The 19,644-nt window shown below is 40.8% G+C and overlaps 1 protein-coding gene across 1 annotated transcript in view; it reads right to left on the minus strand.

Moving 5' to 3' along the window:
• Window positions 1–1,119: 1,119 nt before the first annotated feature.
• Window positions 1,120–19,644, minus strand: part of LOC128051597 (zinc finger protein 474) — a 28,173-nt gene continuing 9,648 nt past the window's right edge. The window contains exons 2-3 of the mRNA XM_052644222.1: window positions 3,932–4,112; window positions 1,120–1,271 (exon numbers count right to left, since the gene is read on the minus strand). Coding sequence (XP_052500182.1) covers window positions 1,120–1,271; window positions 3,932–4,112 — 333 coding nt within the window. The remainder of the gene's footprint in view (window positions 1,272–3,931; window positions 4,113–19,644) is intronic.

Below are 19,644 nucleotides of genomic sequence, written 5' to 3' on the forward strand. Positions count from 1 at the left end.
TATAATTTGGAATTCACTGCGCTGTTTAAGGTCATGAATGCAAGGTTTGCAGGAACCTGGTGGATCCGGAATGGCCCTGAAATTCAGCCATTAAATGAACAAAGAGATCAAGCAAAACTGCTGGGAGTCCAGGCAAGGCAGCGCTGCCCGGGGGAGCAGAATTTCCTGGGCAGAGCCCCTCCCTGGCACTGGCCTCCTCCCAGGAGAGCCCCGCCTCTCTAAATACACATTCAAGGACTCAAAGCCAGAGCAGCTGCACAAGCCACTTTCTGTGCATGGACCCTGGGGGAGACGCACGGAACTTGCTGGCAGGCTTTTTAGACCTCAACAATAAAGCACCTATGAGGCCCGAGGAGGGCAGAGGAAAGGAATTCTCGCTGGACTTCGCTAGGTGGAGGCAGCCGGTTTCCACAAGGTGATGAATCACACCCAGCGATCTCCCAGCATAGGAGGCTGGTGTTGATCCTGAATCTTCCTTGTAGCATTTCTCACCGAGGGAGTATGAGTACTATACGGTTCTGGTGTTTTAAGCCCTTAGCTCTTTTTTGATATATCTCTCCTGTTGAACAGTTTTGTACAGAAAAGAAGAATTCCAGTCACTGAGTCGATTAAAAACATTTCCCTGGATCAGAAAAAGCAGGGAGGGGCACGTTATTTCAGAAAGCACAGGGATGGGAGGGAAGCCAGTTTTTCTCGGGACTGAAGAGTTGCCTGAAGTCACCCACCACTAAAATAATAGTCCTAAGCGGTGAGGTTCAGAATCTTGTTCGGGGAAAACAGACCAGATGAAAAAATGGCAACAGCTGGCTCAGAGATTTCCTGGAGATGAAAATGCCAGCTCTGAAGAGGCGCGGCCACGTGTCATTCTGTTGGAGCACCGTGTCTCATGAGAGGCCCGCGGCGTGTCTGGGCACACGCACGCAGCTGCTTGTTAAGAGCGGTGACACAGCGGTCAAGGCAGGCCACCAGAGCACTGAGCTGGGCGTCCTGTGCTCATGGCCTTTGGTCAATTCCAGTTCTTCTTCCCCAACTCCACCCCCACTTTTCCTCCTTTCCACCATAACCCAACTCCTTCCCAGGAATTTAATGCCCGTAACTCTTTCGTAGGGAGAAAGGGCTTTACTTGGCGACTTTTGGTTTACAGGATCGTTGGTGAACAATCAGTCTGTCTGGCAGGAAGGTACGCCCACAAATATTACAGGGAACCAACTGGCTCTGGGCGCTTGTCCAAGCAGCTTCGTTTAAGGCATCGAGATCATAGAAACCCTTGGCTGAAAAGTTAAAGAAAAACAGAGGGCAAAAAAAAAAAAAAAAGAACAAAGAAAGAAAAGAAAAAGAAAATGGGAAAATGGATCAGTTTTCATTCTGGAGAACCATACTCTACTTTTTATGGAAAGTATTTTCAGGAAATACCTGTTGACTGAGGCTTTTAAACAAATTATATTACTTTTGCCAAAAAAAAAAAAAAAACAACAAACTGCTGCTCAGTCTTTTAAGGGCTGAGAACTGTTAGCTCTGAATCAGAGGTTTTTCAGTCCTTGAATTTTGAAAAGGGGAAGACATTGTTTTATGTGTTGTGATATGCATTCTTCACTAATTATTAACATCTTTGTTTACGCATTATTATCTTGCAAACATAACTTTTGGCTTTCTTTCAGTTGACTCCATAAGCTTTCAAAAGAAAAAGAACATGTCTCTATCTTCCTCTTCTGTAATCTTTCAGAATGTCTTTCGAGGCCACAACTGACAGTGAGAGTGAATTTAAGACAAATTATATCCTAAAAATTTATCATCTCTTTATGGCCATAAAGTCAGAGATTCTTTAAGTAATTAAAGTGAAGAATGCAAACAGGATAGTTAAGCTGACAAAAAGAAGTGTCCTTAAGAAAGCAACAAAGACAGCTGAGAGATGTAAAATCTCCATTGACAGAACATAGGAAAAAGGGCATATGGGTTTATTTTAGAGAAACAGTGTGGGATTTAACTTTAATAAAACTTATTTAAATAGAATGGCTTTGGTACACTAAATTGACTATGTCTTAGAATTTCCCCAAAAAAGCACCCCCTCAAATGTAGCCAGGCACTCAAAAATATATCACATAGCTTTTAAAAAATTAATTTCACAGCATATATTTTTTTCATTAAAGCCCAGGCAGTTCTCATATGATTTTTGTATCTAGTGGTTCATAAAAATGTAGCCAATGTTAGATTCTTTAACAAGTCTACTAATGTTCTTTTTCTTTTTATCCTCCATGGGAAATTAAACTCTAGCACAATAGGACCATCTAGTATTTCTCCCTTGGATAAAGGAAGTGTCACTATATATGCAGGATATGAATGTATATTTTGAGTGCTTTAAACCAGTTAAAAAAAGAATGGTACTGACTTTCTCCTTACTCATGAGTTTTAATATGGGCTCAAAAATTCCCAAGTATTCATGGAGAGTTGAAGATGAGTCATTACATTTCTAAAAGTTTTAGTGCCTTTACTTTGGAGTGGGAATTCTCTTCACCCAGAGAGGAAGGGCACCCTCAGAAAGAACAGTTACATGGAGCCAAGAGGAAAATTGCAGAAAGTGCAATTATAGGACCTGGCTTTTCCATCTGTAGCCAATCAAGAGATTGGTGAACCCCCCAGGGCTTTCAAACCAGTAGTTTCTCTTCTCTCCTATAATTGTGATAACTCTGCTCAAGCAGAGAAAGTGATAGAGATCAGGAGTGAAGGAAACAGATTTTTTATCAGTTGAGAAATGATGGGAAGCAAGTCTCAAAGAGGTAAACAATCTCTTTGTGAGCAAATGCTCTAATTTTCATCTCGAGCTCTTTTCCGAGCATACACAGTTCTCCTTTTGGCAAGGACTTTGAGTAGTTGAGTTCTGGTAGCCTAGAACTTTATCATGACAATCTAGATTCCACTCTGGGAGCTATTAGAAAACTCTCTTTGGGTCACATGTCTAACAAGAGTGCTCTGAGATAATTGGTACTAAATGGCTTCCAAGGTACCTTCTGGATATGTAAATCTATGATTCTCTTACATAAAGAGAATCAATTAACTGAATGATACTTCTGTTAAAACCAAAAATGGTTTTCCTTTGAGAGGAATCATGGGATCAACTGATAAAATGACAATGGTAGGCGATGACTAAGTCTGAGCTGGCATGGCAAATTCTCTGAACTACTTCATTCTCACCCTGAAGAATTAAGTATAGGGCTCTGTAATGAGGCCCCACACGACAGTTTATGAAGTTCAGGTTTCATATGGCCTTTGCAGTGCTTTACAAAGTATTCACTGCAAAATTTTAAAAATCTGGACATTTCATATAGAAGTCAAGATTTCCAATTTCTTTTGTATTATTGAAAGATACATCACAGTGAAGTTAAGGCTAAGTTTCTTAAGGATAACACCAGCTGGAATTGGGTAGCAGCCGTCTCCTTTGGAGAGAAGCAGTGCTCTCAGTTCCCCATGATTCCCACCTTCCCCTTTTCCACACATGGACACATGTGCTCAATTGTGGAATCTGACCAGTGGACCTTGTAAGCATTTCACTTTGGAACCCCTGATCTTTGAACGCTAAAACACATTCATATTTGAAAGCATGTTTCTAGATGTCCCCAGAGGTTAAGCTTCACATTTTTACAGTATTGTGTTTGATAATATATGAATATAACTTTGGGGAAATATAGCAATTTTTAGTGAGTCCCTCTCCTTGCGCAGTTTGCCAGGATATAGCGTCTTTGTGTCTCAGCATCTGAAAACAACCCTTTGGTCAGGCATTTCAGAACTGTTTTTTCTATTGGCCACTGTTTTGTGGCCAAGACAGTAAATGTTGCTGATGTCAGTTGCTTGAGCAAGTAATAAAAGAATACCTCTGCTCTTTTAAGTTTAGAGAGAAAAGTCTTCCCTTATACAATCAAGTCTTTTAAAAACTTACCAGTAATGGCCCTGACTTCTGGTTTCTTTGGTTCTGGTCTCCTTAGCTCTTTAGGCAACAAGTTGTTTTCATTGTGCCATTTTTTCAGACATTGTGGCTCATGAATGGCAATCGATTTTGTTCCATATTCACGACCACAGATATAGCAAACAACTGTTGGTGGACGTCTTATCATTGTTGGCTGCAAGTAATACAAAATGCCTGTTAGCAGGTTTTGAAATTATACCTTTACATTATACTACATTTAAATTAGCTAGAAAAATCAATAAATTTTTAAAAATCTAAAAATTTTGGTGAGATTAACCTTTTTAGCAGTTGAGATAAAAATATACTGTCTGAGTGATTGAGGTGGGAGTGAAGATGTTGCTTTGGGAGGAGAATAGGAAATGAAGAACTGGCCAGAATTTTACATATTGGTACTTTATAAAAGGTATTTTCTCATTTAATAAATACTGATTGTCTTCTGACTATTCTCCATGCTGGGAGAACACAAAGATAAATCAGGTATGAATCGTCTTCTCAGTACATCAATATGCCTGAGAAATAAAGTAATAAATGTCCTTACAGGCACAGAGAGACTTTTTAACAGACACTGTTGTAGCCTCTCTCTCATTCCTTCATGTAAAATGCTTCTGCTGCACCTGTGATTCTCTGCCTTTTTTGATCTGGCATAGATTTCACCTAGAGACAGGACAACTAATCAATTACAGATGGGAGTTGGTGGATAAAGACCCAGCTTGCCCACTTAGGCTGTTTCCTCCAGAAGTCCCCAGTGGGATTGCACCACAGTTACTCATTAACACACTTCGTTCTCTTCCCTGTTTCTTCTTTCACTACTTGACTGGGGTTTCTGGGATCACCTGCCCTCTTAACCTTTGTTTCTGGAAGAGCCAAATCTAAGGAAGATTTACGTATGTAACCCAATAGGGAGTTTCTGCTTCTGTCTAGGATATAGAACATTACAAGAAACACTTCTCCCACCTCAACAATGAAAACAAATCAGAAATTTTTGAGCTATTGGATACTCAAAATTGCAAGGTAAACTAATGAACCAAAAAACACTGCCTCAGTTTAAGGGTGGATCAGCAGAAACAAAACAAAACCTCCCACACTCCAACTTTACAGGAATTAGAAACAACAGTCGTCTGCCACAGAAATAAGGGCAGGACAGCTGTATGAACTCTTCTGATGTGCAGCATCCAGGTACCATCTATATTAACTTTCCCACCCACTGGGTCTTACACCTAGCAATGGGGTGACAGTCCAACACCAGAGAGAGGTAGGAGCATTGAGAGAAACCCTCACCAATTCAGGAACATAGGGCTGCCTAACTGTGATGGTAAAGCTAGAGAATTAGGCCGTGTACTAACCCTAGATAAAAGCATACTATACAGATATATCACAAAAGACATATATGCGATGCATATGTGTGTGTATTTTTGTACATATATATGACAAAATTGCTTTGGACCATGGCCTCTTTAAAGAAAGATAATAAAAGAATATGGAATTTATATTCTCTTTTGTATAAAGTCAGAGTAAACAAGCACACAAATTATAGGGACTAAAATTGGAAATAGATTGTCATAGAATTCTTAGATATTTTTCTTAATTTTTTAAACATAGAATGTAATGTGCTAAAGATGCATGTTTTAGTGTCTATGCAACTGCTGCTACTGCTAAGTCTTCAGTCATGTCCGACTCTGTGCGACCCCATAGACGGCAGCCCACCAGGCTCCCCCGTCCCTGGGATTCTCCAGGCAAGAACACTGGAGTGGGTCGCCATTTCCTTCTCCAGTGCATGAAAGTGAAAAGTGAAAGTGAACTCGCTCAGTCGTGTCCGACTCTTTGAAACCCCATGGACTGCAGCCTACCAGGTTTCTCTGGCCATGGGATTTAATAACCACTAAAGTACAAAATCATGCTAAGAGGCATAAATAAAAAAATCAATGAGAAGAGAGAATTTTTTTTTTAAGGATTGATGGGTTAACCATGACCCAAACAAAGATAAGAAGAGAGGAACAGAAGATCTAAAAATAAAAAAAAAAAGAAGAAGGAAAGAAAAATGGCAGGAAGAACAAACATGATTAAAACTCCAAAGTGGTAGATTTTATTCTCTCTCTCTATATATACATACACACATACATATATCAATAACTGGGGTAAATATAAATGGATCAAAGAACATAGGTAAAAGGCAGGGTTGACCGACGAGATAAAACACAGCAACGCTCGATTATATGTTGTTTATGAGAAACATATTTTATAAACATAAAGACACAAACAGATTACAAGTAAAAGGAAGGGAAATTTTTTCATATAAACACTAAGCCAATGAAAATAGTATGACTATATTATTAAAATGTATTAAACTCAGAGTTGGGAAATGTTGGAAATCTTCTTCCAGTTGTGAAGATCAGGAAAAGCTTTAAGGAGGTAGCATTTGAAGAATGAGCAAAATTTAGATTATAAGGACTGGGAAGGGGCTTCCCTAGTGGTACAGTATATAGGGGTCTGCCTACCAAAGCAAGGGATACAGGTTTGAACTCTGGTCCAGGAAGATTCTACATGCTGTGAAGCAGCGAGGCTCACGTGCCACAAGTACTGAGTCTGTGCTCTGGAGCCCATGAGCTGCAACTACTGAGCGCTTATGCTGCAACAGTGGAGCCTGCGTGCCTAAAGCCTATGCTCCACAGCAAGAAAAGGGTCGACAACAAGAACCCTGTACACTGCAGCAGAGAGTAGCCGCAGCTCGCCACAACTAGAGAAAGCCTGGGCAGCAACAAGGAGCCAGTGCAACCAAAAATAAATAAATAAAAGTTGAAAAGACTGGAAAGGATGGAGAAAACTTTTGGATGCTGAGCAAAGACAGCATGAGCAAAGCCCCATGGACAGGAATCTGGAGGTGATTACAGAGAATTGTGAATAATTCAGTTTGCCTGATCCTCAGTCTAGCACTGAGAACTAGAACCAAACAAGTAGGGTGCAGCCATGCTGTGAACAACTTTGAATGCCATGCGAAGATCTGGATTTCGTTTTGTAAGTGATAGGAAGCAGAGAGGCAGGGAAATAGCCTGTAACTTCAATTCAGGAAAGTTTGCGTGGCTGTAAAGTGTCTAAGAGAATGAACAGGGCAGCATATCTATGAGAGCTTGAGCATTCATTGCTCTGTGAAATGAAAGTTGCTCAGTCATGTCTAACTCTTTGTGACCCCATGGAATACTCCATGGAATTCTCCAGGCCAGAATACTGGCATGGGTAGCCTGTTTGCTTCTTCAGGGGATCTCCCCAACCCAGGGATTGAACCCAGGTCTCCCGCATTGCAGGTGGATTCTTTACCAACTGATCCACCAGAGATGCCCAAGTAAATCATGGGTCCAAGAAAACACCAATGTTTTAGTCTAGATGACAGGCAAGACGGTGGTGTCAGTTACAGAAAGGGAGAAATTGGAAAAGACAGGTTGGGGAAGGAGAGAAAAGAGATTCTGTCTTGGAACTGTTGAGTTTGACGTATTAGTGGAATTTAAACACGAATAAGCCCAGCCAAAATAAGAAACAGAAGCCTATACTTCGGGATTAGTGGGATTCAGAGCTTTTTGCACAGAGAAGAGGTTTAAAACCATAAAAATTCCAGAAGAGGAATATGTAGAGAGTAAGTAGAGAAAAATTCCTGGGAGAATATCTACAATAAGGAGATTGAGCAGGGGAAATTGAAGCCTAAAGAGATAAAGGTTCAAGTTCAAAGTCAAAGAAACAGGGCTTGGAGACAAAAGACTCCATTCACAATTCTGGAAACACTTCTGGTTCCAGAAAGTTGGTATCATTGAATCTGTCAAGTGCTCCAGGAGGTAATAGGTAGTTGAGGAAGGCAGTTAAATGTGGTGGCCAGTAGGTAATGAGCCAGTGACTTTTGATAATTTAGTTCCAATGGGGTGATAAAGAATAAAAACTAAACTGTTAGGAGTTAAAGATTCGGTCAAGAAGAAAAGCACATGTTCAAAAGGTTTGCAGAAAAGATATTTGAGAAAGAAGTAGAGTTAAAGATCAGCTTTGTCGTTGTTGCTGTTGTTAGGATAGGAGTATTTGGAGAGGAGAGCAAGAAACTGTGGTCCTAAGAGAAAAGAGATAATCAACAGAAAAAGCCTCTGAAGAGGTAGGAGGAGATGGGATCAAGGGTGAGGAGATGGGATCAAGGGTGTGGAGATGGGAAAGGGAAAAAGGAAGAAAAATAAAATAGATGGATTTAGAGAAAGGTTATTGTAGAGAAGGGAGGCACTAGTGGAGCTAATATAAAATGAATGTAGTCTTCTAAGCATGAGGCGAAGTAATCTTCAGAGATTCCAATCCTGGGAAATAGGATAGTGAAAAATACTGGGAATTAAGCACTGTGGGAAATGTTATAGTGACTCAGTTAGGGAAGAATACTCACTGAATAATGGAAAAGGCCCAGTTAAGTTGAGCTGCAAGAAATTTCGGTGAAATTAAATGACTTTTTTCAATCTTTCTCAAGAAGCCCTGGGTGGCATGAAAGCAGAACCAAATTAAGTTGGTGGTGTGGTCTCCATTGGGGAAATAAAATACGGTAAAGTGTGTGCGTGTTTTAGAATCAGCTTGCTTTTAACAAGACTGTTGGGGGTTACACCTGCAGTGGAAAAAGCAAAGGGCGAGGTCAGCATCAGAAGGAAACACATTTATATTTCTGAATGCCCAAGCAGAAATAACAGATTTGAGATGAGTAAATCTGCAGTGAATACAGACCAAGCGAAATGGACAGTGGAGTTACTTCCTGGATGATCCGAGTCTTTAAGAAAGCACATTTTTGAGGAAAAATATTTTTATTTTATCTTTCTATACTGACCTATGTGAATATACTATGTTCATCGAAATAATAAAATAGTTCTTTATCTTTCCCTTTTATTGGCCATGTAGCAAAGCCTAACACTTGAAAAGTGACTTTAAAAATATTTGGGGAATTCAAGACCTAAGAGAAAGAATAGAGCAGAAAAAAACAGCCAAAACTTCCTTACTATTTGTATATATTTACTTGAAAGACAAATGCAGGTTTTTTAACTTTCAAAATGAGAGTTATTCTTTTGACTTTGAGAATAATGAATTTATTAAAATTACATATGTAAAGTATGAACCTTAACCGAGCATGTAAGCAAAATAAATGGTATGGGTCATAAATGAAGACATTCATGTCACATTGTCATAAGATTTCTTTTGGTAGGAAAAATTAAAAGAAAACAGGCAGACACAGAGGCTAGAAGACATGCACAAAATAACTTACAGGGATGTGGGAGAAAATTAATACCATAACAAGGCTAAGATGTCCTGTATTGTATTTTCCAAAGCCTGCCCCATGCTCTATATTTGCGGTTGAACTGCAGTTGAACTTGCAACATACTCCATATTCTTAAGTTTCGAGCATTTTACTCTTAAAGCCATGCTCCAGGGAAGTGCAAGCAACCCAGACACACAGCTGAAGAGAAAAATCCATCCCCATGGGTCTGAATGGAGATAAGAGAACCTCTTACTGTTCATTAATTTCACAACTGTCAGTCTGAAATTTCAGAGAAAGCTGAAAAATCAGCTTGTGGTTACTGCCGCTGCCCTATTTGCCAAGGTTTTACTCTTCAACCTCTTTGTTTCCAGAGGGAAGTCGATGTGTGGGGGATTGAGAAGAGAGGAAGAAGAGACCAAATTACAGGTGGAAAGAGTAGAGGCCCGTTCTTGGCTAGTGTGCTACTGTGACTGGCATAGCTGAGCGAGGCAAGGGTGTGGGAAGGTGTGCCCAGGGGGCTTGTATACATGGGTACTGCCAGGGCCAGCCAACTCTAGGAAGTGTAATGAAAGGGGGAGTGTGGCAAAGAGGAAGCCAAGCTGTCTAAATTTTCTGCAGAGCAAAGGCTTAGATTAACAGTTTTCCTGTCAATATCTCAGATCGTATTTTGGGGATAAGGCATGATTTTTTAAAAAGTTAATCTCTGAATCGATCTGAATCAGTGAATCTGATATGAACTCTTTTGGGGGGGGGGCAACTAGTGATAAATGCCCCTACACAGCAAGTTTATTAGGGCTCAGTGCATTTTGTTCTTCTTGTTTCAGTGTCCTGGGAAAGTCTATTTAGGTTGGATGTAGCCAGAGGCAATTGAACACTTCAGGGGAAGTTTTCATATGTGTATATTTCTTTCAACTAACTTTCATATGTTTTTAATCATTTTGCTGGCCACTATTGGAATTATTATTCTATTTTCCATGCAGCATTTTTTTTTTTCTATTTAGTTAATGTCTTTTCTCTGTCGGGAATGCCTCATGTTCCATCTTTTAAGCCAAGACTATGCAATGCAAAGGGAAGTGGACATTTAACAGCTTTCCTCCTGATCAGTGTAGATGACCTGTCATCCATCCATTTGTTTTTAGTTTGCAATATCACTGTTGAGTCAAAAGGCAAAGAATAAGGATCTAGAAGAGAGTGGTTTAGTGGATAACCTTGAGAGGTGTTGATAGAAGAGGAATGGACATAGTTCCAGAAAACCTAGACTAGAATACCTATTTCAAATCATTTCAAATAGTTTTCAATGACCTCCCTAAGTGTTCAGGCAGAAAGAAAACCACAGTGAACCACACAACTAAATAGCTAATAGAGCTTATAAAAGGACACATAATAACTGGTCAGAAGGAAAAAATAGTCCTAACATTAAATAGTATTGCATGAACCTTAATGAAAGAGATATTAAAAACTGAAGCAGAAGTTATTATTGAGGCTTTCCAGGTGGCACAGTGGTAAAGAATCCATCTGCCAATGCAGGAGATGCAAGCGATGCTGGTTTGATCCCTGGGTTGGGAAGACCCCTTGGGGTAGGAAATGGCAACCCACTCTAGTGTTCTCGCCTGGGAAATTCCATGGACAGAGGAGCCTGGCGGGCTACAGTCCAGGGGGTTGCAAAGAGTAGGACATGACTGAGCACACAGCACACACACAAATGTATTACTAGCAGTTTTACAGAGGATCAGAAACACTCTACACCTGGTCATTTCTTATATTAATCACACAATAAATACTAAGTAGTAATAAGTGAAATTATAGTTGTGTGGTGTTATTTATAGGAAAGTTAGGAGAACGTTCTCCAATGATGTAACTTTGGGGAGATTTCTTGTGAAATATCAATTAGTAACATATATGGAGCCATTAGCCCCTTTGAAAATCTAGTGGTGGAATGGCCCTCTCCCCAGAAATCGTACATGCATGGAGAACCATGGATATGACTTAGAATGACAGGTGGACTCCCTAAAGCTCATCCATTAGTCCCATGAAGGGAACTGTCGGGCCTTTAGTCAGAGCCAAACTTTTCCTTTCAAATAGATGCTCCTTTGTGCAAGGCATCATTTGGCACCATTTAAATGCCTCAAAAAGTACTGAGTGGAAGCCTGCAAGAACTTGTGAGACATACTACCTCTGGCTTTAGGAAGATCTTAAGTTCTGCTTTGTGCAAAACAGTCCCTAATGTACCTGTTGTCTTGACTAATATTAATAGTGTCCTCTTTTCACTCTCTGAAATGTCCCTGTTTGGTCAATAAACTACACAGACACTTTTCAAAAACATCAATTCATAAAATATAAGCAATCAAGAGATGAAACCAAAACAGCAAAAATGAACTTAGAAATATTGAAACTGTGAAACCATGTGGAGAAATATGAATTTATAAGACTGGCAGTGAATCCATTTAAACACAGAACTAAGGTAAAATGACTATAGAAATTATGGTTAGAAAAGAGAATAGAAAAGCAACATGTCTTGACAAAAATACCTTACAAAAATTGATGAGGGAGGGAGAGGTGAAAGGATGCTAATGATACTAAATTCTCTGACTTTCATGGCAAACAGTCAATTAAATCAGTGTAACATTAAAATATGGAGTGAAAACTGAAAACAAATTCTTTAATAATTTCTCTTTGTTTTTTAATGTTGGTGGGTCCTTTAAAAACTAACACTCTTTTAGTGAAGAAATATTTTTCTGAAGTTCAGCAATGAACTTCAGCCAAATGAAGTTTCATTTGGCTCTTATTGTTGAATTCAAGTAAAATTAAATATATTATCTTCATCAATAATAACTTTGATAAGATGATCTCACTTCAATGAAAATATGCATGTCAATATGTTATTTACATAGAGAGATGTCTGGAATGATATTCACTAAGGTCAACCTAAATTGTGGGTAATTTTTATGCTAATTTTATACTTTTATAACAGCTTGAATTTTTATAATGAATTTGTGTCATTTTTATAATAATAATAAAACAATAAAAAATATCAACTTCAGAGTCAAAACTTAGGCAGAGATTAGGTAATAAAATCAGTTCTAAAAGGAAAAATCAAGTGGAGTCCAAATTACTTTCTGAAATGACTGATAAGGATGATATTTAAGGTGTTGTATATAATACAGTTTAGTAATAGAACCAATTAGTAATTGACATTAAAATTAACATTAGGAATGAATACAGCTTTGCATAGAATAAAATCAACATACAATGCAAAATGAAAATATTGACTATCTTAAATTACATTATTCCAATAATGCTATCTTATTTTGTCAATCGTTTATAGTTGAATATATTAGTTAAATGCTTGCATGATGCAACTTAACTGAAATCCTAGAATTCAGTTACAAAGGCCTGGAGAAATAATCTGAACACAAGATTTAGCACAAGTCTGTTTCTACCATAACATAAGACAGCTCTTCCTGATAGTTTTATTGTATTCAGACTTGTTTCCCTGGCTTGCTTGCATTCACCAAAAAATGAATTCACAAATAACTGGATGAGACTTGTAGGGTATGAGCCATCTTGCGTTGAAAAGTGGCAGCCAAAAAGTTGGTTTGGGGGATGCATGGGCTGAACCATTCCTTGGGGCCTATGTTGCTGGCTGTGGCTGGACTGAGAAATCATTGTCTAACATTCAGCCTCCCAAATGCTTCCCTACCCTGTGCCTCTAAAAGGTCACAGGTATAATTATCTACCTGCTACCAGGGAAAAAAGGACGCTTCCCACATTTGCACATTGGAAGGCTGCAGTTAGCTGGATTTATTTGCTGTCATTGAAGCATCTGGCTTGCTGGTTTTGGAGAGGCTATTTTAGTGGGGCTGGGCCAAAGCAGCCATATCGAAATGTAAAAGATGTCTTTATTACCAAATATGTATGTAAATAAAATGCCTGGCTCTTTCCCCCAAGTGACACGTTTCACACATTACTTAGAAACAAATACTACTGCAAGTTTAATGGTCCTTTTTCCCCCTTTTAGATTGCATGATAACATCCCTGTAACAATACAGCCTCATGCCCTGTGTTCATTTGTGGACACTGATTAACCCGAGTCAAAAAGAGATCAGGGAAACTAGAAGTGTGGGAATGTCCTGAAAAGGAAACAGTCCTTGTGCCCCGAACCACCACTTTGAGTCAAATAGGAAAAAGTGCCCCACCTTAAGACACTCTCAAACCATCTTAGTTGTGATCATTAATCTGTAATGAGGCATATCACTAGATATAATATTTTAAAATGGTGACCATGGGAAAGCACACACAGGACAATCCTTGCCCTCCTGTCTCAGGACATGGCCTAGAATCGGCCCTGTCTGTTGGTGTGCACTTTGTATCTCTGATGGAGTGTGACTGGTCATGAGCACCGTATGGTCACTTCTGCACACATCTGGGTTGAATCATAGTCATTTCAACTTCATGAAAGCCAATAAAGCAATTGTTCTAAATATTGATATTGAAGTTGCACTGTGAGCTGAAAGAAACCAGAGACCTCTGCTGGAAACACGGAGGAGACTCAGTTAGTGGATGAGACTGCCACTAGCTGGAAATGCACCGGGAGGAAAGGGCCGCAACTCAGGAGGGGGTTCAAGTGTAGCCCAGACGCTGCTGTTCAGGAAGAACACTGATTACAGGCCAGGAGCCAGGCACTGTGCTAGGGACAGAATCAGAACTAGCCCTAACGGTGGGAATGATTGCACTTAAATTCACCACTTTTATTTAGGAAATATTTTTAATGTTTTTCCTAAGCTCTTTGCCTGAGGCAGTAAGTCAGGTTGACAGACCCCTAACTGGGGTGCACAGAGCCCATTCCCCTTGAAATTAGTCAAGAAACAAGGGGATAAAGAGACTTGCTGTGTGGAGCAAGCCTTCTTGACCTCTCTGCCCATTGATATGTTTGAACTCACATTGATTAGTTCTGATGATTGTTCTCCAGATGGGAACCTCTCTAGGATCCTGGACTTCTTTGTGGTCCTTAAAAATTTTAGAAGCTTTGGCTCCCAGATATCTGACCCACAAGAAAGGCCTCACTGTTCTGGAGTCTCCCATAGGTGACCCAGATGGTGTTTGGCAGCTGGCGTGAGTTACCCTCAGCCCTGGCATGAAGCCTGTGTGCCTGGTCCCTGGGCTCAACTACTACACAACTCTGTGGGTCATGTCATGGGTCCTTTGTGACCAGGCTGTCCTCTTTACAGCATCTCACCCAGGCTACACCATAGAACTACCTCCTCTCTGCTTCATATTCTGGATTTCAGACTGTAAACTGATGGACTCAGCACAATTTCAGCCAGTGGACATTCATGTTTTATTTGACTGGCATGATGCTCTTAGAAGTTTCAAATGTGAAGATCCTTAGGTGGGACTTACTCTCATGGATACTGTACTCTCCACCACTCCCTATGGCCCTGCATGCAGCTGCCAAACCCCCAAAGCATATGAGCCTGTGACTGAGCAGCCTACTTTTCCCACTCTCTCTCCAACTTTGTTGCTGTTCACTCACTCAGTCGTGTCCAGCTCTTTGTGACCCCATGGACTGCAGCACGCCGGGCTTCCCTGTCGTTCACCATCTCCGGAGTGTGCTCAAACTCATGTCCATTGAGTCGGTGATGCCATCCAACCATCTCAGCCTCTGTCGCCCCCTTCTCCTCCTGCCTTCAGTCTTTCCCAGCACCAGAGTCTTTTCCAGTGAGTCAGCTCTTTGCATCAGGTGGCCAAAGTATTGGAGCTTCAGCTTCAGCATCAGTCCTTTCAGTGAATATTCAGGGTGCCCCACTTATCTCAACAAAAGGTATTTGCCTTATATTTAATTTCTAAGAAATGAGCTAAACTTAGTTAATTTGCATGAATGTGCCAGTGGGCTAGACATGGGTTGCTACTTGTCTAGAAGATCTTTGCATTTTAGCTGGGATTTCCTATGGAATTAGTGCTTTGAGTCAAAGGAATGAACCTGTGGCTCTGGAATTTAAGAAGTAGGGCAGGCACTTTAGAAAACAAGTAGGCAGCAATATATTAGTGATTGTCACACTGAAGTGTCCCTGCTCTCTTTGATTATAAGCATGTAGGCAATTTGAACAGAACTTGACAGGCTAGAAACCTATCCTTAGGCAAAAGAAGCCCCTCTATGAAGGGAGGAGAGTCCAAGAGCACAAGAGCACCCAGTAACTGTGCACAACCCTCAAGTCATTTGCTTGATGGAGGATTTTTTGCTTCCTTCGGTTCTAGCTGGAACCCAGGTTGTCTAAAGCAGGGACCACCCTGCCAAGGCCTGAGGGAATCGTTCTGTGACTGTGCAGCTATTGAATGGGTGTCATTCCATTCACAGTGTTCCTCTTTCTGCTTGACAAAATGAACATAAAGAATTTGGGCCATAGCTTCTGTTTTCGATTTTCCACACTCCTTATCCCTTCTATTAGGCCAAATAATTGAAATGTTTGTGGTGAGCGCACAAGACTTATCATAGCATGCAGTAAGGTCAGATGGGGAAATAAGAGGGAAAGTTTTCCTTCCCTACACTTGAGGAAAAAAGAGCAAATCCTCTTAGAAATTCTTGTGTAAGACATGGGGAACAAAAGTATGGCGACCAAGGGGGGATGAGGGGTTGGGATGGACTGGGAGACTGAGACTGGCGTATATGCACTACCATGTATAAAATAGCTAACTGAGGACAGATTGTGCAGCACAGGGACCTCTGCTCAACGTTCTGTGGTGAACTAAAGGGGAAGGAAACCCAAGGAAGAGGGGATGTATGTATGCATATAGCTGACGTGCTTTGCTGTACAGCAGAAATTGACACAATATTGTAAAGCAGCGATGCTTGCTTGAGGGCTCAGTTGCTCAGTAGTGTCTGACTCTCTGCGGCCCCATGCACGGGAGCCCACCAAGCTCCTCTGTCCACGGGATTCTCCAGTCAAGAATACTAGAGTGTGTTACCACGCCCCACTCCAGGGGATTGTCCCATTCCAGGGATAGAATCTGCAACTCTTGTGTCTCCTGCATTGGCAGGTGGATTCTTTACCACTAGTGCCACTGGGAAAGCAACCATACTCCAATATAAAATAGAAAGAAATCCTTGTGTATATTCCAATAATGAAAATGTCCAACCAAGAGGCAGCTAACAATTACTAGGCGCTTTCTAAGTGCCAGTCCCTGTAGTAAGCACTTAAGATGATTTATCTTAATACTTCTGACAATAATCCTCTGGATAAAATGCAGTATTCCCATTTTACAAACCAGGAGACTGAGGTACTGAGCTGTTAGTAAATGGTAAAGTTGCTTTTCACCCAGACATTAAGTCTTAAGGCTGCCTGCACTGCCACTGTGAAGGGAAGAGGGACGTATTGACATGCGGCTGTTTGTCAGACATGATCCCGGGTTCTTCGCAGGTATTCTCATGTTTAACCCTCTGTGTGGATCACAATAAACTGTTTGATATTCTTAAAGAGATGGGAATACCAGACCACCTGACCTGCCTCTTGAGAAATCTGTATGCAGGTCAGGAAGCAACAGTTAGAACTGGGCATGAAACAACAGACTGGTTCCAAATAGGAAAAGGAGTACATCAAGGCTGTATATTGTCACCCTGCTCTCTCGTACTCTTGCCTGGAAAATGCCATGGATGGAGGAGCCTGGTGGGCTGCAGTCCATGGGGTCGCTGGGAGTCAGACACAACTGAGCGACTTCAATTTCACTTTTCACTTTCATGTACAGGAGAAGGAAATGGCAACCCACTCCAGTGTTCTTGCCTGGAGAATCCCAGGGATGGGGGAGCCTGGTGGGCTGCCCCATCTATGGGGTCGCACAGAGTCGGACACGACTGAAGCAGCAGCAGCAGCAGAAGCAGAGTACATCATGAGAAAAGCTGGGCTGGAAGGAGCACAAGCTGGAATCAAGATTGCCGGGAGAAATATCAATAACCTCAGATATGCAGGTGACACCACGCTTATGGCAGAAAGTGAAGAACTTAAAGAGTCTCTTGATGAAAGTGAAAGAGGAGAGTGAAAAAGTTGGCTTGAAGCTCAACATTCAGAAAACTAAGATCATGGCATCCATTCCCATCACTTCATTGCAAATAGATGGGAAAACAGTGGAAACAGTGTCAGACTTTATTTTTCTGGGCTCCAAAGTCACTGCAGATGGTGACTGCAGCCATGAAATTAAACTCCTTGGAAGGAAAGTTATGACCAACCTAGAGAGCATATTAAAAAGCAGAGACATTACTTTGTCAACAAAGGTCCGTCTAGTCAAGGCTATGGTTTTTCCAGTGGTCATGTATAGATGTGAGAGTTGGACTATAAACAATGCTGAGTGCCGAAGATTTGATGCTTTTGAACTGTGGTGTTGAAGAAGACTCTTGAGAGTCCACTGGACTGCAAGGAGATCCAACCAGTCCATCCTAAAGGAGATCAGTCCTGGGTGTTCATTGGAAGGACTGATGTTGAAGCTGAAATTCCAATACTTTTGCCACCTGATGCGAAGAGCTAACTCATTTGAAAAGACCCTGATGCTGGGAAATATTGAGGGCAGGAGGAGAAGGGGATGACAGAGGATGAGATGGTTGGATGGCATCACTGACTCAATGGACATGGGTTTGGGTGGAGTCTGGGAGTTGGTAATAGACAGGGAGGCCTGGTGTGCTATGGTTTATGGGGTCACGAAGAGTCAGACATGATTGAGTGACTGAACTGAACTGAACTGAATCTCTTGCTGTGAGGAACTGAGGTAGGGAGAAATCATCTGTTCATAGATATGTGATTCTGAGGTAGGGAGAAATCATCTGTCCACAGATATGTGATTCTGAGGCAGGGAGAAATCATCTGTCCACAGATATGTGATTTCACTGTGCATTTGTCATCTGATTCCAGGTCTGTTTGATTTCAGCAGTTTCTAGAAACATGAGGGGGAAGGTCATCTGTGGTCGGCTGAATATCATGCTCTGCCTTATGGGTTCACAGAGTCAGCCATTGCATGGGATTTGAGAGAAATCCACAAAATTCCTACTTCTGCTCTCTGGACTACCTCAAAAACTCATTCCTTTGGATTAAACTGCTTTCTCCCCAGATCCTCTTTCAAAATGCAAATAGACCTATGAGAGTTTTCTATGAAGAATTTTATCATATTTCCCCAACCCCCTTCCAACAGTATCAAGGGATGGGGGTTGTGAAGGGTAGAAGGGGATGCTGAAAGTGATGAAAAGGAAAGGAGATCCAGGTGACCCAAAGTTGTTCCCAAAGTCAGAACTTTGCCTGCGGCCATTTAAAACAATTTGAAGCAAACTGACTGAGCTTGAAAGTGTATAAACAAGTTTCCATTCCCCCAGGCATGTCCTACATATGCAGAAACAGTATCAATAGCATTTTAATATATAGGAGCAACTGTGTAGTTCAGTCTCAAACCTCAACAATTGCAGTTTGATTGTCTCAAAACCACTGGTATTTCACGTTTACTTCTAGTGTTTTCAAACAATTCTACCCAAATGTCACATCTGGAAGGATCGTTGTTTGAAATTAAATTGTTTTTGGAAATCACTGGATGCCACGTAAAGGAATTTTCCAATCCAGCCTGTCTATTGGCCAACTATTAAAGAGTCTGCTACATGTGATCTGGGGATTTGTTTTGCTCCTTTCAACAATAAGAAAGACTTGGCCATTCATTTGGAAATGCTGTTAACATTAGAGGATTTTCATGTACCTGATTTTTAAAAACAAACTATTGGTATTTTGAATATATGCTTGGCATTTTAGTTATTTACTTGCTAGTCCTGAGATAACAAAGGCTGAAAAATAGAAGTCAAAGAATGAAATCCAAATGAAAGCTTCTGTTTATGAAAGGAATACAGTTTCTTAGCTAAAGTTTTTCCCTTTTCTTTTTTCTTTTCACATTTGAGGTAAGTTTTTTTTTTTTTTTCTTCCTGATCCCGTGGAAAGCTATTGGCTGGAAAGTGAGGTGTTTTTGGTATGGATTCAATCTCTTGGCAAATTCTGGTAAGAACAACTTTCCCTGAAGAAAATGGGTGTGGCCCTGGCGTGTGGTTCCCATGCTCTTCAGTTTGGCTCCAGGCCTGACCTTCATATTCAGATAGCTTCCGGGTCACGGGTAAAATGAAGCAATGGGGGAAGACAGGAAAAACCTAATAACTGTGGCAGGCACTCAGTTTTTCCAGCTTCTAGAGAGAAAAAAAGGACAGCAAGGGGCACTATCTGACCAGGAACATGGGAGCAGGGCCTGCTTTGTCTACCGCTTGTATACTCGAGGGCCCCCAGCCCTGGGAAAGGCCCAGGAAAGAAGTTTTTCAATGAAAAGAAGAAAGATATCATCTTGGATATAAGACAGAAAGGATTCTATCCTTAAGAAACAATTTTGTTACTTGTTTGTTGTCTTCTCCTTTCTTATCAGAGTT

The sequence above is a fragment of the Budorcas taxicolor genome, chromosome 7, assembly GCF_023091745.1.
Source record: "Budorcas taxicolor isolate Tak-1 chromosome 7, Takin1.1, whole genome shotgun sequence".
Lineage (NCBI taxonomy): Eukaryota > Metazoa > Chordata > Mammalia > Artiodactyla > Bovidae > Budorcas > Budorcas taxicolor.